The 23,604-nt window shown below is 40.7% G+C and overlaps 1 protein-coding gene across 1 annotated transcript; it reads right to left on the reverse strand.

Annotated features, from left to right (window-relative positions):
* Positions 1-4,697: 4,697 nt before the first annotated feature.
* On the reverse strand, positions 4,698-20,830 carry LOC144593933 (G-protein coupled receptor family C group 6 member A-like). The gene is made up of 6 exons (XM_078400067.1): positions 20,640-20,830; positions 12,915-13,218; positions 9,624-10,487; positions 8,335-8,538; positions 6,555-6,675; positions 4,698-5,716 (listed from the first exon to the last, which is right to left on the reverse strand). The coding sequence occupies exons 1-6, from the start codon at positions 20,828-20,830 to the stop codon at positions 4,698-4,700; spliced, it is 2,703 nt and encodes a 900-aa protein (XP_078256193.1).
* Positions 20,831-23,604: the final 2,774 nt, after the last annotated feature.

The raw sequence follows: 23,604 nt of genomic DNA on the forward strand, positions 1-23,604 counted from the left end.
GAAATGAAGCTCTCCAATTGATTGGAGATACCCAGTCCATGAAGTTTCACCTCTCCCTCCCCTCTCCATACAGAAGTGCTGGATGTAAAGAACATTGCAATATTTCTTAAAGCTGGCAAACTAACCCTAATGTGATGCAAAGTGTTACGAGGCATGTGATATATGCATTTATAAAATGAGTATTTCGTAGTTGGCTTCCATCAAATTGAGCATTATTGAAGCCTGCAGAATATTACTGAGTTAATAACTTGTTCAGTATCGAAGAGAAAGGAGAACCAAGTGAGAATGTGAAGGACTCTGATGGGATTGTACTATAGGCTCCCAATACCAGGCAGTCGATAGAGGAACAGATACTTTTTTTCTGGAATGCCAGAGGTTGCAGGTAGACCTGCTGGAAGTATATAACTTTATAAGAGGGGTAGACAGGCAGAACCTTTTTTCCAAGATAGAAACAAAAATCAAATATTAGTGGGCATAGCTTTAAGGTGAGGGGGCAAAGTTTAAAGGTGATGCGTGGGACAACTTTTTTTTTTACACAGAGGGTGGCAAGTACCTGGAATGTGCTGACAGGATTGGTGGTTGAGGCAGATATGATAGTCACATTGAAGAGGCTTTTGGATAGACATACAGATAAGTAGGGAATGGAGCGATATGGATTATGTAGAGTCAGAGAAGGTTTGTCTTGGCATCATGTTTGGCTGATGGGCCTGTTCCTGTGCTGTGCTGTACTGTTCTATGCTCTATAAAAACCTTTTTTTTTTTTTAACCCCAAGCTGCACTAACAAACTTTTAGCATAAGTTTCAGTTTTAACAATCCTTTTATGTGAGACCCAGTCAAATGTGTTATATAAATCCACATGAACTATCCAATTCATCAACTTCTTTAACATTTCAAAGTTCCCCAACTGATGTTAAACTGAATAGCCTTTAGTTACCAGGAATGTCCGTGCATCCTTACAAGGGTGCTATGTTTGCCATTTTCCAATTCTCTGACACATCTACCATGTACAAGAAAAGTCAGAAGATTATGCCAAGATATTCCACCATCTTCACTTCTAATTCTCTATGATGCAAGTCAATCAAACCAGGTGACATTGACTACAAGCATTGTCAACCTTTGCAATGCACTCAGCTTATCAATTTTCACCCCAAATACATTCTTTTCTGTATCTGTTTCTACTTATAGTTTGCCAGCGTCCTCTTCCATATTGATAAATTCTTTGTAATTTTTGAGAAAATGAATGTTTCCAAGTGTAGGGTTTTATTAAAAAGAAAGGCAGTATGTATGTTACAATACAAGACTACAATTATGATGTTAAAGTTCAAAATTAAACAGAACCTGATAAAAGTTAACACCAACAAAATTGGAGACTGTTCATAAGAACTTCATCAGTTCTGACCTTGAGTCCTCGGCCTGAAACATTAATTTGGTTTCTCTTCCCATAAACTTGGCCTTGTGATAACTCTTCAGCAATCCAGCTTCAGAATATCATTCAAGTACATGTTAAATTAAGACATATTTGTCACAATCACCAGATCTCCTCTTAGCTTCTTGATCCAACGTATCGGTCAGTTCCATTTTTTTTTTAAAGAAAGAAGCAGTTAATAAGGTTTACCATGACCTTGATTTCATAAGTGCAAGAAAGTAATGGTGACAGATTCCAAGGAAATGTGGAACACGCATTATTATACATAACAGGATTTGGGTGATCCCTAGTGAAAAGCTAACAATTATCAGTAGAATGCTACAACTGTTTTCTCTTTCCAGGAAGTATCACATAGAGTCCAGATAATTGCACAAAAGGAAGAACAAATGGAATAATCATAAAGATGAACCAAATCACATGCAGCTGGATGTTTCATATTGGTAATAATGAAATCTTGGAAGTAGATTAGCAATTCATTGGGAGACGGGGGTTCCATTGATTCAGCTGACATTGGGGCAGAAGGAGCAATTTAAAGAAGGAATTTTGTGTCAAAACAAATAGGAAAAAACAAAAAAAAATGACACTTCTACTATGGCAATGTACTGTACAGTTCATAATTGGAACTATATATTTTCTCAACATGAGAATTTAATTGCATTAGATATTCCAGATGAAATTCATCTTGCAAAGAAGCTGAAGTAAAGCTCTATAATTCTTCACAGTCACATAGTGATTTAATTACACATAATTTATCATGCAGCCCAATGCAATTGTATGTCAGGATTGGAGCTCAGGCAACATTGATAGTCAGCATGTTAAACATGCTCTACCGCATGCTGAGATCTTCCATTCACTGTCATTTGGTGCAAAAACACAAATTGAGCCAACTTCCTGGAAAGGGTACAGAGAAGATTTACAAGGATGTTGCCAGGGCTACAGGGTCTGAGATATAGGGAGAAGTTGAGTAGGTGGGGACTCTATTCCTTGGAGCGCAGGAGGATGAGGGGTGATCTTATTGAGGTGTATAAGATCATGAGAGGAATAGGTCAGGTAGATGCAAGGAGTCTCTTGCCCAGAGGACCAGAAGACAGGTTTAAGGTGAAGGAGAAAAGATTTAATAGGAATCTGAGGGGGAACCTTTTCACGCAAAAGGAGGTGGGTGTATGGAATAAGTTGCCAGAGGAGGTAGTTGAGGCAGGGACTATCCCAACATTTAAGAAACAGACAGGTACATGGGTAGGACAGGTTTGGAAGGACATGGACCAAACGCAGGCAGGTAGGACTAGTGTCGCTGGGACATGTTGGCCAGTGTGAGCCGAAGGGCCTGTTTCCACACTATCACTCTATGACTATGACTTAAACTCTTTCTGATCTAATAAGCTCTTGGTGTCATGCTGGACTTGATGAGATTTCATATTCACAGTGGTGCTTCATAACAGCCACACTGTTGGAATAATTCACCGAGAATGTTAACAGGGTAGTGTAATCTTAACAAGTACAGATTCTACAGTGACCTATTTTGCCTATATACAGCACTGAATGTTGCAAAATTATTTAAGAGCATATACTGTAACATGCTTTTGGAATATATAATGTTTCATACCTGCATATCTCTGCATTAAAAATATTTAAAGAAGCTGCTTCCATCGCACGTTGAGCAGGAGAAATATACACGGCTCATCTCTACCTTAAACAGACATTATTTTCAAACACTGACCCCCTAGTTTTAGATTCTCTTGAAAGAAGAAACATTCTCTCCATATCCACTCTGTTAAAGCCCCTCGGGATCTTGTATGTTTTAATGACACCAGCTCTCATGCTTCTAAACAGAAGATACTCCAACCTAGCTTGTCCAATCTTTCTTCACCGAACACTCTACCCTTTTCAGGTTCGACTGCAAACAAGGAAATCTGAACAGTACTGACAACTGGAAAAACAAATGGAACTGAATTGATTAGCAATTTCCGTGAATAACGAGGTTACATAAAAGCTTGTATAAAGAGAGCATTTTTTTCAAATTGTGCACCCAATTCCTCTACGCCCAATATGAATGAACTTGAGACACTGAAACTGAATTTCCAACAATCACAATATATTCCCAGAAAATATGTATGTTATAAGAATGAATGTATGACAATCATAGCCCATTTTTATTACACCAGCAAGCATTGTTGTATTGGTTCTATAAAGATTTACAAGCTGTACTTTAAGCTTTTTTGGCACGTTGGTAACAAGGGGAAGGGAATTCGAGGATGTACGGAAAACACAGAAGTATGAACAGCGCATACGTTATTTTTAGCTCAGACACCTCATGAACAAGTCATTGTTGGGCGCCCTGACCAACCAGACTAAGTGGACATGTTTAAAATAAAAATTTCAAGTATGCGATTTGATGGATTTTGGAATTGAGAATCGATATACTACTTGCCACTCTGAAAAATTATCTTTTTCCTTATCCTTCATTCTCTGCCTTTCAGCCAGATAACTATTTATTTTATGAGTTGTCATATGCTCCGAATTATTCCTGGTTGGATGCAGAATGGCGCAGTGGTAGAGTTGCTTACAGCCTTACAGCGCCAGAGACCCAGGTTTGATCCTGGCTCTGGTTGCTATCTGTACACAGTTTGTACGTTGTCCCCGTGATGTGCGTGGGTTTTATCCGGGAGCTCTGGTTTCCTCCCACACTCCAAAGACGTACAGGTTTGTACGCTAATTGGCTTGGTAAAAAAAATGTAAATTGTTCCTCGTGTGTGTAGGATAGTGTTAGTGTGCAGGGATCGCTGGTCGGCACAGAATCGATGGGCGGAAGGGTCTGTTTCTGCGCTGTATCTCTAAACTAAAATAAACTAAATCTACCTTTCTCCAATTGTAATCTGAGCCAAATTGAAGTGTCTGGAATAATTTAAACAAAAAAACAATTTTGAAAGGAAGCAGCACATTGTGTAACAGTAAGGCTTTAATGAACCTTCCTCGTATAACTGTATCAATGTGGATCATTAGCAAAGCAATTACAAGCTTCTGGCAAATATCTAAATTTAGCCAATCTTGGATCTTCTAGTCATGGGTTAGTTCTGCCATGTGAACTTTAGGGTTGCTTTGCAGCTCATGTTCTAAAAGTTGTCTTTTACTGGTTTTAAAAACCAGAAAAGTTATGAATTTACATTTGCTATAATGTTTAATCCAAATTTTAAAAATCCAGTGTTGCATCCTCATTAACAGTCATTGCCCCTTACTCCCATGATATAGTCTGCAATATATTCCTGTCCCAATTTATGTACTCATAGGTATTTGACAAACTTGGCTGTTCACAGTAGTTGGAGATACTGGTGCAGACCAAAAGTATTCACCCACCTCCGAAGGTTGAGGAAAGTTGACTTGACCTTTTTGAGCGTTATGCTCTCGTACATACTTCCTAATGCTTTCAGGAGTGTTTTGGTCCTTCTTGAAACAAATGAAATAGCACTTTGGAAAGAAATGGCAGCATAAGATGCCATAGTTTGATGCAAGAATGGCAACCACTTCAACTGCTGGGAGATATTTATCCTCAGTGTTGACGTGCACAGGAACAAATGAAATCCACACTATCAGGTAGATGAGCATGCTGAATGTGATAAACCGGGCCTCGTTGTAAATATCTGGGATCTTCCTCCCCATGAAAGCAGTCAAAAAACAAAAAAATGCAAGTAGAGCAATGTAACCCAACATAATACCAAATGCCACATTGGAACCCTCATCACATTTTGGTAATAAAACTTTCGGTATGGTATTATTTAGTACATAATTAGGTCCTTTAAACAACAACCAAAGTGTGCAAATAATTACTTGCACCAGAGTACATATTGTTAGAATTACTATTGGTTTATACATTTTTTTCATCTGATGATGGACAAGTGGATCAAAATTAAATGCCAGAATGATCCTGAAGGATTTGACAAAGATCCAAGAAACACATATTGTAAAGCTTATTCCAAAGAGCGGCTGTCTAATTTTGCAGTGAAATTGTGTTGGTTCACCGATGAAAAATCCAGTGCTTATAAAGCAGAGGAGCAGTGAGACGAGAACTACAAAACAGAAATAACCTCCAGAGCTCTTTACTGCTGGTGTTTTCAAATTCAGCGAGAATATGATAAAAATCACAATTACTAATAGTATCCCTAAAGAAGCAAAGACTGCCAGGACAATGGCAAACCCATCATTCCAGTTGAAGTATTCAATGGTCTTGTAATTGCAAGCAGAACTTCCAGCATCAGACCACTGGTGATCGAAGCACTTCAAACAGTCATTCATGTCTGCCATGAAAAACAAAAGTCCTTGTTAGGGTACGTATTTAAAGAAATAAACATTGTAATATTTGTTTAATTCATTCAAAATTGCCATGACTTTTTTTTTGTGCGAGTTTGTACCAATAAATAGCATTACATTCACAACACCACAAGCTGAATACATTTGCTGCAGTCTAACTCATCCAGCTAATAATCTGCACAATGTCTTTTAACCAGTGTTGTAAAGAATGTAAATATTTTTGCATCCATGAACAAATCCGATAAACAATTTCTAAAACCAATATAGGAGATTTTGAATGATTTTTAGCCAGACTTAGTTCATTGATTTATTTTGCTGTTTCATATACCTTTAAGTTGTACTCAATTTATATGTGCGTTAATTTTTAATTGATCATTATAAACAAATTAAACATCTAGATATTTAATCATAGGGGCAGCCAAAGAATCGCTGAGGATTTCAGGAAGTAAATATCAAAATACATTTCCAGTGGTGAATGTGAAACAATTGAAATTAAGATTACTATTTAAAATATGTAGCGGTTAGAGAAAATATCATGCAAATACTTGTCAGAACATGGATTGCATTGCTACGCATGACAATAATTTCTGAAGTGAGGTTTTTGATATTTATTAATACTGGGGGGATGTGCTAAATCGTCTTTTGCCAGCAAACTCATATTATTGGGGTCTCTGTTAAAATTATTTTCAAGAAAAACAGCTCTAGTTTCTCGAGCTTTTTTCTCTAAATTCAATATTTGTGATGTTAGAGTTGGCCATGGGTACTAGAGATATGACCTTTATAAGTGCACAACTTTACAAGTCTGTAGCAATTACCAATACTTACCCCATCCTGCAGAATGGTATCCCTCAGCACAAGGCACGCAATCATAACAGCAGGTGTGTAAGGAATATGCTTTCTTCCTTTCTCCGGGTTTACAGGACCGGGAACAATTGGAAAGCACAGCCTAGTGAAATGATAAAAATGATGAATTCATCAAACTGTCATTGCTTTAATGATTGAATTTCTGTTAACCCATTGTCTTTCAAATGGGACTAAATCAAAATATCCTCGCCAATAGTTTCCCTACCACTGACGTGAGGCTCACCAGCCTATAATTCCCTGGATTCCCTCCACTCCTCTTCTTAAGTACAAGAACAACATTAGCTACACTCCGGTCCTCCGGGACCGAGCCTGTGATGAGAAAAGATACATAGATCTTCATCGAGGCTCCCTCACAGTTCTCTCTTGCCTCTCCGAATAACCTGGGGTAAATCCTATCAGGTCCTGAGGATTTATCCACCTGAATGCTCTTCAAGAGCCCCAACAACTCCTCCTCCTTGATCACATACACCCTTTGCATAATTAGTATTTTCCACACGGATCTCATTATCCTCCATGTATTTCTCTTTGGTGAAAACATGCAAATAGTAGTTCAGTACCTCGCCTAACGACTCCAAGCACACATTCCACCCCCTCTCGCCCCCCCCCCCCCCCCCATTTATCCTTGAGTGGTCCTACATTCTCCCTGGTTATCCTCTTGTTTTTAATATCGTGATAAAAACTTTCAGATTTTCTTTAACTCGACTCACCAAAGCCATTTCATGGTCCCTTTGGGGCCCCTGTAATTGCCCGCTGGAGTTCTTTCCTCCTTTTTTTATATATCTCAAAGACCCTGACTGATTCCAACCTCTTACACTTTACATGCAGTTCCTTTTCTTTTTGACCAAATTTGCATCATTTCTGGTCGTCTAAGGTTCCGTTACTCTGCCATCCTTATCCCTACTCCTTAATGAAACATGCAGGCTCTGAACATTGATCAAGTGGCCTTTAAACAACTCCCACAAGTCAGATGGTCATAACAATCGGTCGCTGTTTACCCTCCCGAGCTCTTGCCTAATAACATTATACCTTGCCTGACTCCAATATAGCACTTTCCCTCAAAGTCTAGCCTTCTCCCTATTCAAAACAATCTTCAAACTTATAGAGTTGTGATTGAGATTCAAAAGAGGCAACAAAATTTATTGATGAGGGCAATGGGAATGATATAATCTGCATGCATCTTTGACAATGTCCCACATTGAAGATCGGTCCAATGAATTACAGCCCATGGTTTCTAGGCAAGATTGACAAACTGACTCCACAGCTCTTGACAAACTGGTTCCAAGATCAGCTTGTTGAAGGGAGCAGATGGTGGAGGAGGAGGGTTTGAGTGATTGGAAGCCTGTGAGCAGTGGTGTCCCACAGCAGTCGATACTGGGACCCATCCTGTTAGTTATGTAAATTCACTGGATACGATTTCACATGCTTTCACAACATCACCCTATAGCCTATGACAGATATAGCCTATTTAGACAGATACATGGATAGGACAGGTTTAATGAGATATGAGTCAAACGCAGGCAGTTGGGATTAGCGTAGATGGGATATATTGGTTGGTGCGAGCAAGTTGGGGCAAAGGGCTTGTTTCCACACTGTATTGACTCTATGACTCTAGATGGGTGCTTCATGGTCAGCATGGATATGCTGGACTGAAGGGCCTGCTTCTGAGCTGTATCTCTTTATGACTAAGATTTTAAGAAATCAATTGTACGATTAAGCTGCCCATCAATAAGTTAATTCCAACCTTTCCGATGCTTTTGAAGGCGTCATTGTGAATATGTACATTGTTATCCCGAAGTTTGTATTCTCCAACGGTTTTAAACTTGGTGAACTCATCATTCATAACCCATTGTATGAGGTCATATCCAGTTATAGAATCCCCAAACTTGTCAAAGTAAAACTGTCCTGCACCTTCAGTGAAATGCATCGTTCTTATTGCTTCCAGTAACTGTAAAAAGACAAATTATTATTGTACTAACCATTTTAGCAAGATTAGGAATTGAAAAGGTAGATTTCATGTTTGGCAGCTAAACTAGATAGCTGTCATGTGAAGAAAACCACTAACATACGTAACTGTTGACAATTTAGTTGCTGTGGGTTCAATCTCCCTATCATGTACCTATAGTAAATGGATCAATTGCAATCATCTATTGTCTTTCTGCTGACTGGTTAGCGCACAACAAAAGCTGTACCTCGGTACACGTGACAATAAACTAAACTGAAACCCAGTGATGAGTGCACATGTTTTTCCCTCTAAGGACAATTTACACTAAAGGAGCCCACTTGACTGGGTAGTGTCAAAGTGACAGATATAATAATAGACAATAGGTGCAGGAGTAGGCCATTCAGCCCATTCGAGCCAGCACCGCCATTCACCGTGATCATGGCTGATCATGCACAATCATTACCCCATTCTTGCCTTCTCCCCATATCCCCTGACTCCGCTATCATTAAGAGCTCTATCTAATTCTCTATTGAAAGCATCCAGAGAATTGGCCTCCACTGCCTTCTGAGACAGAGAATTCCACAGCTTCACAACTCTGAGTTAAAAAGTTCTTCCTCGTCTCTGTTCTAAATGGCCTACCTCTAATGGTAATTTCACTATTTTTTCACTATTGTGCAAAGTTACAAATTTGATTTTCAATATACTACCAATCTCACAAAATATTTCAAGGCCTTGAAATAGATCAGGATGATAGACAGTTGATATTTTAAAATTTGACAAAGATTTTGCTAAAAACTGGTAGCATTATTTTTGGCCTGTTTGTGCTATGCATCGAAACAGTCATCTATATCAAACATGCATCTTCACCCGATAGCTCTGAGGTAGCAGATAATGAAGGCATATACTCAGAGTCGCATCGTGAAAATCACTGACATTCAAAACGGGACAGACAATAGGAATCAATGCAAGCCAAACATGAGAATGTGCTCACTGCTGTACAGTTATGAGATTATTTAATAATTACATTCATGGTCAAGTGAGAATAGCTTACAGCAAATAAAGAATAATATTAGACTAAAAATATCTACCTTCCATGGTTGAAAATCAAAGTTTTTCTCACAAACTCCTTCACATTTTAGAAGATTCCTTAGACCATAAGCAATTGATTTAGTTGCCAAATACACTGCATAAGTGACACCTAACTCAATATTATGACTTATATCATCTTCATCTATATCTGACAAGCCTTCATTTGCTTGGTCACAATTGAGAGGTTGTATCAGTTTCTTGGACTCTGGAAATGGGCACTGCGGTGCGAATGCACTGCACGTTTCTGTGTAATTGTTTACTTGATTTGAACACATGGAATGAAGTTGCTTGTATTTTTCAATGAACTTGTTAAATCCCCGGGGTGGTGTCCTTAGGTTTCTTAAATGTGTCAAAAAGCCAGGAATGCATCCAATCTTGAAAGAGAAACCCATAATGTTTCCTACTGTTTTTATATTCCTCATCTTTGCAACTCCTCTGGACATGGACCAAGCATCACTGGCAATCCATGTTCTTTTGATCCCCCGGCGGATGATTTCATTGAACAGTTTAACGACAATTGCTTGTTTCGCAAACAGAATAATAACACTTGCATTGGGGGTTTTTTCAATTTTTGAAATCAGGTTCTCTATCCGTTCGTGACTCTGGATATCACACACGTAATTGGGAATCTGTTCCTTGAAACCAATACAAACGTTGTACTTCTGTGCATTTGAAACAAAGTCAGTCACTGCAGACTTGCCGTATTCATCATCGGTTGCGATAATCCCAATCCAGTTCCACTTAAAGTAGCTGACAAGTTTGGCCAAAGCCTTTGTCTGATGGATGTCACTTGGCACAGTGCGTAAAAATGATGCAAATCTCCCCTTGTTACTGAGAATGGAAGCAGATGATGCAAAACTAATCTGGAAAGCAATGGGAATAGAAGAAAAAAGTTCAATGAGATTTACATGGAAGCAAATATTAGGTGCACACAGAACATGGAATTTCACCTGTGAAGATGTGCAAGTCAAGCACTTGTGTCTATATATTACTAAAACTCTCATCTTGTTTGTTCCCCCGTTTGTTTGTTAGTTTGACCTTGTCCTGTATGTGTTTATATGTGGTTTTCATCCTGGAAAAAAAGTCCACGATTGCGCCACAATTTTAGGCCCACCCTACTCACCATTCCCTTGCGGACAGACTACATTGACTTTTGTTACTTTTTAAAAACATTTTACTTCACAAACTTTAACAAATGCGCTCCCCCCTCCCCCAGGAGGACCAGTGGGAGGACCGGCGCCCATCCCGGCTGCACTGCCCCTGACCTTCCTCCCATGGTGCAGCGCGGTGGCAAATAATTCAACAGGGTACAACAAGATGGCCGTCGCTGCCGTTCACCGCTGATCACTGCAGGAGCGGTTTCGGGTCCACGGCTCGCTTTGTCCACAGCACTGGCCACACGGGGCAGAAGTGAGTGACACCCTCTCACTCCCTGTCGCCCCTCACCCGCCCATGGCCCCGGGGGACACTCCCCGCCCGGCAACGGGTCCACGGATCGGTAGGTTTGCTGAGAGCTTTCCACCCAATGGTTCTGGTCCATGGCTCGCTCTGCCCGTAGCACTGGCCGATGGCCGTCCCCACCATTCGCCGCCAACCTGCAGGAGGTGTTTCGGTTCCATGGCTCGCACTGCCCGCAGCACTGGCCACACAGGGCAGAGGTGTGTGGCTGCCTCTCCCCTTCCCTGTCCCCCCCTCGCCCGCCTACGGCCCCAGGGGACACTCCCCAGACCCGTTGGCGCCAAACCTCTCCTGCATTGGTCCAGCTCCCTTTCCTACTCCACTCCACCCTTCCCCTCTTGCCCTCCCCCTCCCCCACTTCTCCCCTCCCCCTCCCCCCACTCACCCACTCCATCCCCCCTCACCCCCCCTTATCCCCTTCCTCCCCACTCGATCCCCCCTAAACCCTCTTTAACCCTCCCCTCCCCCACTCACCCAGTCCACCCCCCCTCAACCCCCCTCCCCCACCACCCACTCCATTCCTCGTCAACCTCCCTTATCCCCCCCTCCCCTCACCCCCCTCCCTCAGCCGCGCGCACAGGACCGCCTGTAGCATGGTGCATGGTGCACAAATTAATCAAGGGGTAATAGCTGCCCATTTATGCACGTATATGTGATTGCAACACATCTTTCTGCATTACTTAGCAGAATGCAGTTTTGTCTCAGAAGTTCAAAGGATGATTGTTTTGGTGGTTAAACAGCATAATTCAGACAATTGTACAGACTTTACAATGTGTGGTGGTGGAGATATGAATGTGGCATTTAGGAGACTTTTGGAAAGGCATATGGGTATGCAGGAAATGGGAGAATGTGGATTAAACATAGAAGGTAGGTACAGGAGTAGGCCATTTGGCCTTTCGAACTAGCACCGCCATTCAATATGATCATAGCTGATCATCCAAAATCAGTACCCTGTTCCTGCTTTCTCCCCATATCCCTCGATTCTGTTAGCCCTAAGAGCTAACTCTTGAATACGGAATGGATTATGTGCAGGCAGATAAGATTTGGTCTTGGACCATGTTCGGCACAGACAATGAGGGCCAAAGGGCTTGTTCCTGTGCTCTATTGTTTAAGCAGCAGTCACTCTGGGACTTCCACAAATGCATTGTCAAACATATAAAATCTAGACCTACTGACGCTTTTGGAAGGCTAAATCTGTGAGTTCACCACACAGGTGGACTCTTAGACCCCTTGAAGGTTAACCAACTGCAGGATGCTGTTGAATTCACTGGGTTTGTATTGCAATGGATTGGCAGTCAAATGGAAAGGTGAATATCTATTTAAACCATTTAATCGATAATCTAATCTATTTAAATGATTTCACTTTCATTTTTATGATTTCAATTATTTAAATTGTGTTTGTTTTCAGATTGAACCGTATTTTCAGTAATTTTTTTATTTTATTTTTTTCTTTTGCTTTACCTTTCAATCTAATTTTTCCTTTCTGTCTCAGTATTTCAACCTCTGTGCCTGATTTGATCATTGATCCATTCCTTAAAATTCCTATTAGTCCTATCCCAAGTATTGAATGGCATTGATGAACCAAACACACTGCTTGCTGGTTGCTTAATTCCCGCATGTTCTTTCTCCCTTTCTGTAACATTATCAATTCCCATTCTTAAGAAATATGTGGGTAAAGATACAGTACTTTAAACTGAAGGGTGGAGTGAGCAAGTCCTACTGCAGGTAAATATGGTTAGATGCCCTACTGCAGCAAACTCTAGCCTCTGAACGCACAAAAGAAGCACACATCTTTGAAGACTAAAACAATGGTTACAAAATGTTTTACATACCTGAGGCATGAGCATTACATTGAATATTCTTGCTATGGGAATTGACAGCTCAGAATACACTTCGCCCACTACTGCTTTCACAGTTGTCTTGTAGTCAGTGTAGTTGCAACGAACTTCCAGAAGATTGCCTGTGGAATTTGACTTAGAAAGTAACTTCATTGTAGCTATTATGGCCTTGGAGGCGTCGGAACATGAGTCATATATTTCATATCCGAGTTTAATACCATTTAGCAGTGAGGAGTTGTTTATCATTTCAATGGTGTGTATCATAGCCTGGACCCAGATAAAAGACTGGACATCAAATCTTTAAAAGAAAAAAAACATTATTAATTGTTAAGCTTTGAAAAGGATAATTCTCTGGCATAGTATAACCATAGTACGTTCTATGGTAATCCATAATGTCAAAAAGAATTTTTGAGCAAATTAAAATATAATTGTTTATTTACATATTAGGCATATTTATCTATTATTCATTTATTTTGGGGGATATGGGCTTCACATCAGTCAGAATATGTTGTCCATGAAGGTGCAGCCCAACTGGTGAACCTCCATGCTGTCAGGTAGGTCCCCCTTGAAATGAATTTACCGTAAGTCAGAGTGTTGGAGGAAGATCAATCGATTGCCCAAATGATTCCAGAACAATAACCTTACTCTCAAGATTAGTAAGACAAAGGAACTGATTGTGGACTTTGGAAGAGGAAGGATGAGGATACACAAACCTATCTTCATCGAAGGGATGGTGGTGGAGGAAGTCAAATGCTTCAAATCCTGAGCGTCTATATCTCTGATGATCTGTCCTGGACCAAGCACATTGATGCAATCATATAGAAAGCCCATCAATGCCTCTATTTCCTGAGAAGATTTAGGAGATTCAGTAAGTCAATGAATACTCTCGAACTTCTCCTAGTGTACAGTAGAGAGCATATTGACTGGTTGCATCATGCAACGTGAAACTGAGGAATGAAAAAGATTGCAACAAGTGGTGAACACAGCCCAGTCCATCATGGGTACTGACCACCCCACCATCAATGGGAACTACAAGAGTCCAAGCCTCAATAAGCCAGCCAGCATCATCAGAGACCCACATTCTCATTTCCACTGAGTTACTCCAGCACTTCATGTCTTTTTTCGTAAACCACCAACTGCAGTTCCTTGTGTCTAGATTATTTTGTTGATAATCATTGCCTGCCACATTTGTAGCTTGAATATTATTTGCCTGAACATTTTCTTGCTGCTTGATCACCAGATGTGATCTGGGTCCTTGTCTACGATTGCATGTGGAATTGAATATTGCCTAATCATCAACAAATATACAAGCTTAAGGCCTTATGGTCATGGAAGCTTATTGATGCTGCAACTGAATAGGGTTAGGCTTTGGGTATCAGCCTGTGAAGAGTCAATGTTAAATTTTTGTAAACCACATTTTTCTAAATTACCGAATATAATAATGAAGTTGTTTTGGACAAGAGGAAAATGTGCTGAGCTGTTCCCGAGATGTGTTAAGACCATTGTTCCCTTAATATATATTCATAACGTGGACTCATTTTTGTAGGGCACATTTTCCAAATATTCAGTAGACAGAAAAATCTGAAATCTGGAGCAACAAACTGTGAGGATTGTAAAATGATATAATAATACAAAAAGATATGAAGTATTACATTTCAGCAGAAAGGATAAGAAATGATCGGATAAACAAGAGAACAATCTTAAGGAGTCTGCAACATGGAAATTTTTAGGTATGTACGTAGATTGTTAAAAGTGGAAGTTAAAAGGGGAAAGTAGATAAAATGACATTTGGATCGTGAACTTTACAGAGAAAGATTTCTTCTAAAGATATTCCTTGGGATCAATTTTAATTTAAAGCAGAGAGATCATGATGAATCTGTATAAGAAACTACTGCAGTTCGGCCAGTTCTTCTGAAAAGGTGTGCAGGAGAGAGCTTGTGGAATTATGAGCTTTGCTCGCTGGAGCGGCTAGACTTGTTCAAAGTTGAGGAGAGGTGCGATAGAACTCTTTAAAATCATGAATGGTTTAGAAAGAGGAAAAATGAGAGAAACAGTTTAACAAAGCAGAAGGATCAAGACAGAAGAATATCATATCATATCATATCATATATATACAGCCGGAAACAGGCCTTTTCGGCCCTCCAAGTCCGTGCCGCCCAGTGATCCCCGTACATTAACACTATCCTACACCCACTAGGGACAATTTTTACATTTACCCAGCCAATTAACCTACATACCTGTACGTCTTTGGAGACGTATAATAGAAGGGTAGAATACAAGTGAAGCAAAAGAATCCTGAGGAAAAGTGCAGCATATGCTTGGGTTCTGGATTATTACTGCCAGCTTGGGTAATGGGGTCAGATTTAATTGTGCTTTTCAAAAGGGTACAGGGTGAATATTTGAAAATAATATATTTTCAGTGCAATGGGGACACTGCACTGGGCCTGAACTCGTGGGACCTCATTGAAACGAACAAAATAATGAAAGGCCCTGGATAGAGCGAATGTGGATAATATGTTTCAACGAGTGGGAGAGCCTAGGACCAGAGGCAATAGCCTCAGAATAAAAGAATGTATCTTTAGAAAGGAGATAAGGAGGAATTTCTTTAGTCAGAGGGTGGTGAATCTATGGAATACATTGCCACAGAAGGCTATGGAGGCCAAATTAATGGGTATTTTTAAGACAGAGATTGATTGATTCTTGATTAGTATGGGTGTCAGGGGTTAAGGGGAGAAGGTGGGAGAATGGGGTTGAGAGGGAAAGATAGATCAGCCATGATTGAAAGGCAGAGTAGACTTGGTGGGCTGAATGGCCTAATTCTGCTCCAATAACCTGTGAACCTATGAACTGTGGGGAAGTGAGACAAGTAATCCACAACTCTCTGACTGAAATCCACAACTCTCTGACTGAAAAAGTTTTTCCTCATCTCTGTTCCAAATGGCCTACCCCTTATTCTTAAACTGTGGCCCCTGGTTCTGGACTCCCCCAACATTGGGAACATGTTTCCTGCCTCTAGCGTGTCCAATCCCTTAATAATCTTATATGTTTCAATAAGATCCCCTCTCATCCTTCAAAATTCCAGTGTATACAATAATAATATTCATTTATTGTCATTGCAACGAGTACAACGAAATTAAAAAATAGCCAATCCTGACGGTGCGTACAAACATATATGCAATAAATGCAAAAACAAATAAATACATAAATACAATTAAATACAATTATATTAATTACAAGATTTTTTAACGGTGTTGCCTAGTGCAAAGGTAGTGTTCAGTTCTCGTATGGCCCTGGGGTAAAAACTGTTTTTAAGTCTGTTTGTTCGGGATTTGATCGACCTGTAACGTCGACCAGAGGGCAGATGAACAAACAGACGGTGGCCGGGGTGGGATGGATCTTTTATTATTTTGCCTGCTCTACTGAGGCAGCGTAGGCTGAACAGGTGCTCCAGGGAGGGCAGTGAGCAGCCGATGATCTTCTGGGCCGTCGTGATGACCCTCTGAAGGGCCTTCCTGTCCTTTTCTGAGCAGCTGGCATACCATGTGGTTATACAGTATGCCAGCACACTCTCAATGGAGCAGCGATAGAAGGACAACATGAGCTTCTCCTGCAGGTTGGTTTTCCTGAGGATCCTCAGGAAGTGGAGTCTCTGCTGTGCCTTCTTTACTGTGGTGATGGTGTTGGTAGACCAGGTAAGATCCTCTGCGATGTGCGTACCCAGGAACCTGAAAGCTGGTACCCTTTCCACACAGACCCCATTGATGTAGAGTGGGTCGTAATCTCCACTGGTTTTTCTAAAGTCAATTATAAGTTCCTTTGTTTTGGAGGAGTTCAGGACCAGATTGTTCACTGAACACCATGCTGCCAGCCTTTGGATTTCATCCCTATAGGCTGTCTCATCTCCTTCTGAGATGAGTCCAACCACAGTCGTGTCATCCGCGAACTTGATGATGGTGTTGGTGGGATGGGTGGGGGCGCAGTCGTGAGTGTAGAGGGAGTAAAGGATGGGGCTCAACACACAGCCCTGTGGTGAGCCGGTGCTCAGTGTAATGGTGGAGGAGAGGTGAGGGCCTATTTTGACAGTCTGGGGGCGGTTGGTCAGGAAGTCCTTGATCCATTGGCAGATGGTTTGGGAAAATCCAAGGTCTGAAAGTTTGGTGACCAGTCTGCTCGGGATGACCGTGTTAAAGCCCAGTCGGTTCCATTCTTTCAACGTACGACAGTCCCGCCATTCCGGGAATTAACCTAGTGAACCTACGCTGCACGCCCTCAATAGCAAGAATACAGAAACAAGTACCTTAAGTAGCTGTCCATCTTTATCATCTGACTAATTAAAAACTTTTTTATTTTCTGAGTAATTCTCATTTACAATAATCCTTATGTCACAAGTGATTGTTTTTGTAATTTTTCATTTCGTTATTTGAAGAGTTCAAAGCAGCAAATGACTTGAACCATTTGCAGTGAATAAATTACAAATATAACAATGCTATCTTCAACCTTGAAAAAGATCTCATTGACAGAAAGCAGGATTAATTCTTACTGTGTCTACCTCCTCAGAGAGAACCCAGCCATGGTAACTAAAGAGAGGTCATAAAACTATAAAAATGCAGCCTGATTTTTTCGAGACCTTCATCATCATGCAGAAGTGTAGGATTACTCCACAATGTTTGCAAGAAACATATTTAAATTTCCAGTAAGTGTTTACTCTTGTTTTTTTGTTCCATACTCTATGAGATAAACTGTAGGAAGTTCCTGAGTTGTGCAATCACCTGGTCAGAAAGGAGTTAAAGTTTGGCATATAGTTACACACTCTCCTTGTGGGATTGCATTATTAAAGAAAGAGTTTAAAAATATGTTCAATCTTATCAGCTTTTAAATTTGACAGATGGCTGCGCAATGTTATAATTTTGTTCAAAGTTACTCTAACTTAAAAATAAAATCAATGTTTCAATTTGAATCTTTATTGTCAAATTGCAGCGTAGGTTCACGAGATTGATTCCTGGGATGGCGGGACTGTCATATGAGGAAAGATTGAATAGACTAGGCTTGTATTCACTGGAGTTTAGAAGGATGAGAGGGGATAGTATAGAAACATATAAAATTATAAAAGGACTGGACAAGCTAGATGCAGGAAAAATTTTCCCAATGTTGGGCGAGTCCAGAACCAGGGGCCACAGTGTTAGAATAAAGGGGAGGCCATTGAAAACTGAGGTGAGAAGAAACTTTTTCACCCAGAGAGTTGTGAATTGTGGAATTCTCTGCCACAGAGGGCAGTGGAAGCCAAATCACTGGGTGGATTTAAGAGAGAGTTAGATAGAGCTCTAGCGGCTAGTGGAATCAAGGGATTTGGGGAGAAGACACGCACGGGTTATTGATTGTGGACGATCAGCCATGATCACAATGAATGGCGGTGCTGGCTTGAAGGGCCGAATGGCCTCCTCCTGCACCTATTTTCTATGTTTCTATGTTTCTATGTACCTAGGTGCAGTGAAATACTTTTTTTTTGGATGCAACCCGGTAAAATCGTACAGCAGTCCTTACTTCGGCAGTGCACAAGAGTCGCCATGTTTCTGGCACTGACAATGTTACAAAAGGTTCATCAAACTGTTTTATTCTTCTGCTTGCAACGGCGAGCCAGGCCTGCCGCCGCATGGCAGCAGGCAGCACCCGCTGGGTCCCCGAACCATTCCCAACGCCTCCCCGCAAGGCACCGCCTCCTGTAGTTTATATAGATTATGTTAACCTCGGCAATGCATAATTTTGTCAATGTTTTACCTTGTATATATCCCCAAATAAAGAGAAAAGAAAAGCACCAGAGACCCGGTTTCGATCCTGGCTACGGGTGCATGTCTGTGTGGAGTTTGTACGTTCTCCCCGTGACCTGCGAGGGTTTTCTCTGAGAACTTTGGTTTTCTCCCACACTCCAAAGACGTACAGGTTTGTAGGTTAATTGGCTTGGTAAAATTTCAAAATTTCCCTAGTGTGGGATAGTGTTAATGTGCAAGGATCGCTGGTCAGTGCGGACTCAGTGGGCCGAAGGGCCTGTTTCCACGCTGTACCTCTAAACTAAACTAAACTAAACTAAACTAAACTAAACTAAACTAAACTAAACTAAACTAAACTAAACTAAAGAGAATAGGAGAAGACAAAGATATTACAGCAGTTCTGGCCAGGATTTATTCATCTCCTGCTTGTGGTCATTATGGCCATTTAATAGGCATTGATTTTGCACCTCTTTAAATCTTCCAAAATTGACATCTTGCAACTTTTTAATGAAAAGCATATTGTACGTTTTCATTCACCGCATATTTTGGCTTTTAAGCTCAGTTTTGCACGGTAAGAGCAGAACCTATCATTGTTATACAATTGCAATAATTTGCAGCAGCCTGTTCACTTTATGTCACAGACTCCTGACCAGAGAATAAAAATCGAAACTATTCAAGGGAGTTCATATTTATTCAACTACTTAGCGTTTCAACAATAGGCACCATTTGTTAGCTAGCATCTGTCAGGAAGGATAAAGTCTGGAATTGCATGTCATTGAATCGTTGAACCTTGCAGCCTGTACTTTTGGCATTGTCTGACTGCAAGATTTATACCTCTTGTGAAAATGTAACATGTCACAGAGCTATATCTCATTGAACCAGATCTTTTGGTGCAAGTTGTTCATGTCAACCAAGTAGCAGAACCAAGCTAGACCCATTTGCCAGTGGCTGACCTATATTCCTCTGCACCTTTTCCACTCATATACTTATCCAAGTGTCTTTTAAATGTAATACATGTAATAAATGTGTTACACATGTTGTTAGGAAATACCGGAGAGCGTAAGTAATGGGTCAAATGAAGACTGAAAAATAATAGAATAGATCTGGCCGTACAACTGTGTAGATGGTCTGAGGACTAGTGTGACCCCGGTTTGGTCCAATTACTTTTGAAGCTTCACCAGACACCACTTTCATTTTGTCTATCAATTGCAGTTTCAGGAAAGTGTCAATTAATAAATCAAAACATTAAATGTTATTCAAAATTCTTTAGATGCACAAGAATGTACTATTTTAAAGTGCTTCTTATATCATGGTGATACAAAGTTGAAAATAACTGATATTTGGTTTAAATGTTCTGTTTCGTAACGTGTTTAAATCAAATCAAATGGCTTACATTATGTGGGTAGAAGTAAGCGAATCAATAAGTCAACAGTTAAGTGGCAGGTTGATGGTGCTTTAATAAAGAGGAAGCAGACCTGAAAACTGATCTCACGCTCCATTTATGGTGACCCACATCATTGTAATGACACACAAAATAGGAGAAATCTTCCATTCCTCAATCTCCTACATGCAGCCCCAGTTTTTAGTGACATCAAAAGACAAAGGTAATATAGATTAGAGCAATCACCCCGCATACAGATGGAAATATTCAACATGCAAACTGACTCTGGGAATGGCAGTGAAAGTGGTAAAAATGGGAAATGAAGTTGTTTTGTTCTAAATCAAAATTTAAAATCAAATATTTAAAATCAAAATATTTGAGCAGCCAAATATTTTCTTTTGACGTCCAATAATCAGACGAATCTGCCTCATTGGCTTTCTTTTTTCCAGCTTAGATTTCTATACGACACGTGAAACTTTTATCAATTGAAATCTAACACTGAGTCAGACCCATTTTTGTTAATGACTCTTTATGGCAATAAGAAATGAAAAACATGAACAACAAGACACTTACCCTGTGCATTCTAGTGGGTCTGGTTTAAGGTGATTTAAATTCTTCACCTGCTGATGCACTGGAAATAATCCCCCAAGGATGATATCTCCTGGGCATTTGGCTCCCACAAGGTCATCTGCTACAGTGCATGCTCTCACAGAACAGCACAGAAAGAGCCAACCCCAGACACAGGCAGTCTTCACAGTGTACATGGTCCTGAGGAAATGGTTGCAGCGTTTTATGCAGTTAAATAAAAATGTAAATACAACAACCCTTTGAAAAATTATAGTCTTCTTTCCTGCAACCTCGGCGATGTTTTCTCACTGATATGTTTGAGAGGCCTTTAAAACAGCTGCCTCCTTCGATCTTGGACCCAGTCAAGCCACACCCTTTACTGGCAGTGTTATGCTGAAGGGTTTTCTGTGTTTCTAAATGTTGTGCAACTTTTACTTTGATAAGTACGTTCAGGGCAGTGATTTTTACACCTGATTAATTATCATGTGGAAAGATATTTTTCATGTACTTCCTGCAACGTCTCTTAGGCTTTTTAATTGTTACTGCGTATTTGGGACAATTGGATAAATATTGATGCCATTTTAGGATGGTGAAACAATGATTTAATTTATTGTGTGTGAAGCTTAAGTAATAAACTGTAAGCCATGTTGTTAAAATTGAGATCAATTATGCACGATTACCTGTGCAGTATATCGACAACCTCTATTCCTTTGAGTGATAACAAACTTTATTGTTTACAAAGATGTGTGTACAATTCTGGTCTCCTTACCCAATAAAGATTGTAATTGCCATTGAGCGAGCACAGGAAGGAAAATTCACGGGACTGGTTGCAGTAATGGCCAGTATGCTTCAATGAGGAGAGATTAAATAAACTGGGAATGCATTTATAGTTTAGAACAATGAGAACTTTGAAACTTACAACAGTCTTAAAGGGCTTGGCAAGCTGGGTGTAGGGAAGCCACAGCAGGATCTTGTTTAACTGGGCAAGTGGACTGAGGAATGGCTAATGCAGAAAAGTGCAGGGTGTTGCATTTTAGGAAGTCAAACCTGGGCAAGACCTTCACAGTGAATAGTAGGTGAATGTAGAACAGAGGAAAGTTGGGACGTTTTGTTGGGGCTCTACGATGAGGAGAAATTTCCTCTTATGTACTGAACGTTGGTGAGGCTACATTTGGATATAGGTTAAAGGTGAGATGGACAAAACTTATTAGAAATCTAAGGGGCACTCAGAGGATGATGGATACATGGAATGAGCTGCCAGAAGAGGTAACTGAGGCAGGTACCATAACAGCATTTAAACGAAAGTTGGATACATGGACGAGAAAGGTTCAGAGGGAAAATGGGACTAGCTTAGATGGGACATCTAGGTTGGCATGCACGAGTAGGGCCGAATGGCCTTGTTCTGTACTGCATGACTTTGTGACTCTAAGTTGCTTTTCCTGATTGAGGAGTCTAGAGGAGCATTGTTATGGAGTAAAGAGTAAGCTGCTTAGGTCTGAGGTGAGGAGAAAAGTCTTTACTCAGAAGATGGTGATTCTCTGGAGTTCTCTGCCGAGGAGGGCCCTGGAAGCCCAAAAGTGTTTATTTAGAAAAGAGAGTTAGAGATCCCTGGATATTATGGGAATCAACGGACATGGGGATAGTGCTGGGGTGAATAAAACAAGCTCAATGGGCAGGGTGGCCTACACCTGCTCTTATTTGTTATGAATCCCAGTTTACACTGCCTGGGACCTAACCCTGACTGCATGCAATCTATAGCTGGCATACAGTCACAAAAATGCTTGCGGGGCTGGTGCAGGAGCAAATAGGAAGATCCTACCCAGGTCAATATGTATCATCTCAATGTGTGCTCAACACATATATAAGAGCTCAGGTACATGGATAGGATAGGTTTAGAGCAAGTGGTGGGATCGATGTAGATGAGGCCACTTGGATGGCATGGACAAGTTTGGCCAAACAGCTTGTTGCCATGCTGTATGGCTCTACGAAGAGGAGACATTTCTTCTTCTGTTATTCCATTTAACCCACAGCGAGTCTGAAGTGCATTTCTAGGTTTAAGTTTGGGTTCATTATTGTCACGTGCACTGAGATACAACAAAAAAGCTTTTGTCTGTGTGCCATTCAAATCAGTTAATACTATACATGAATACATTGAAGCCAAGCATGTCCAGCAGGTAAAGTGAAGAGAAAAATACCAGTGTAGAATATAGTTTCTCAGTACTTTAGTATAACAGGTCCAGAAGACAAAGTCCAATGCACACGAGGCAGGTCGGAAAATCAGGTTTGAACCCTAGCTGATCTAGCTGATGGAATGAGAGTTCAGAAGTCTGATAGACAATAGACAACAGGTGCAGGAGTAGGCCATTCGGCCCTTCGAGCCAGCACCACCATTCAATGTGATCATGGCTGATCATTCTCAATCAGTACCCCGTTCCTGCCTTCTCCCCATACCCTTTGACTCTGCTATCCTTAAGAGCTCTATCTAGCTCTCTCTCGAAAGCATTCAGAGAATTGGCCACCACTGCCTTCTGAGGCAGAGAATTCCACAGATTTACAACTCTCTGACTGAAAAAGTTTTTCCTCATCTACGTTCTAAATGGCCTACCCCTTATTCTTAAACTGTGGCCCCTGGTTCTGGACTCCCCCAACATTGGGAACATGTTTCCTGTCTCTAACGTGTCCAACCCCTTAATAATCTTATATGTTTCAATAAGATCCCCTCTCATCCTTCTAAATTCCAGTGTATACAAGCCTAGTCGCTCCAGTCTTTCAACATACGACAGTCCCACCATTCCGGGAATTAACCTAGTAAACCTATGCTGCCCGCCCTCAATAGCAAGAATATCCTTCCTCAAATTTGGAGACCAAAACTGCACACAGTACTCCAGGTGCGGTGTCACTAGGGCCCTGTACAACTGCAGAAGAACCTCTTTGCTCCTATGCTCAACTCCTCTTTTTATGAAGGCCAACA

This window comes from Rhinoraja longicauda, chromosome 5, assembly GCF_053455715.1.
Source record: "Rhinoraja longicauda isolate Sanriku21f chromosome 5, sRhiLon1.1, whole genome shotgun sequence".
In the NCBI taxonomy this organism is placed as follows: domain Eukaryota; kingdom Metazoa; phylum Chordata; class Chondrichthyes; order Rajiformes; family Arhynchobatidae; genus Rhinoraja; species Rhinoraja longicauda.

Excerpts from the sequence above, each read along its gene's own strand:
- LOC144593933 (XM_078400067.1), bottom strand. The coding sequence starts at position 20,830 with ATGTACACTGTGAAGACTGCCTGTGTCTGGGGTTGGCTCTTTCTGTGC. Across the intron at positions 13,219-20,639 it reads GACCCACTAGAATGCACAGG|ATTTGATGTCCAGTCTTTTA; the intron begins GTAAGTGTCTTG and ends TTTCTTTTAAAG. Across the intron at positions 5,717-6,554 it reads ATACCATTCTGCAGGATGGG|ACATGAATGACTGTTTGAAG; the intron begins GTAAGTATTGGT and ends TTTTCATGGCAG.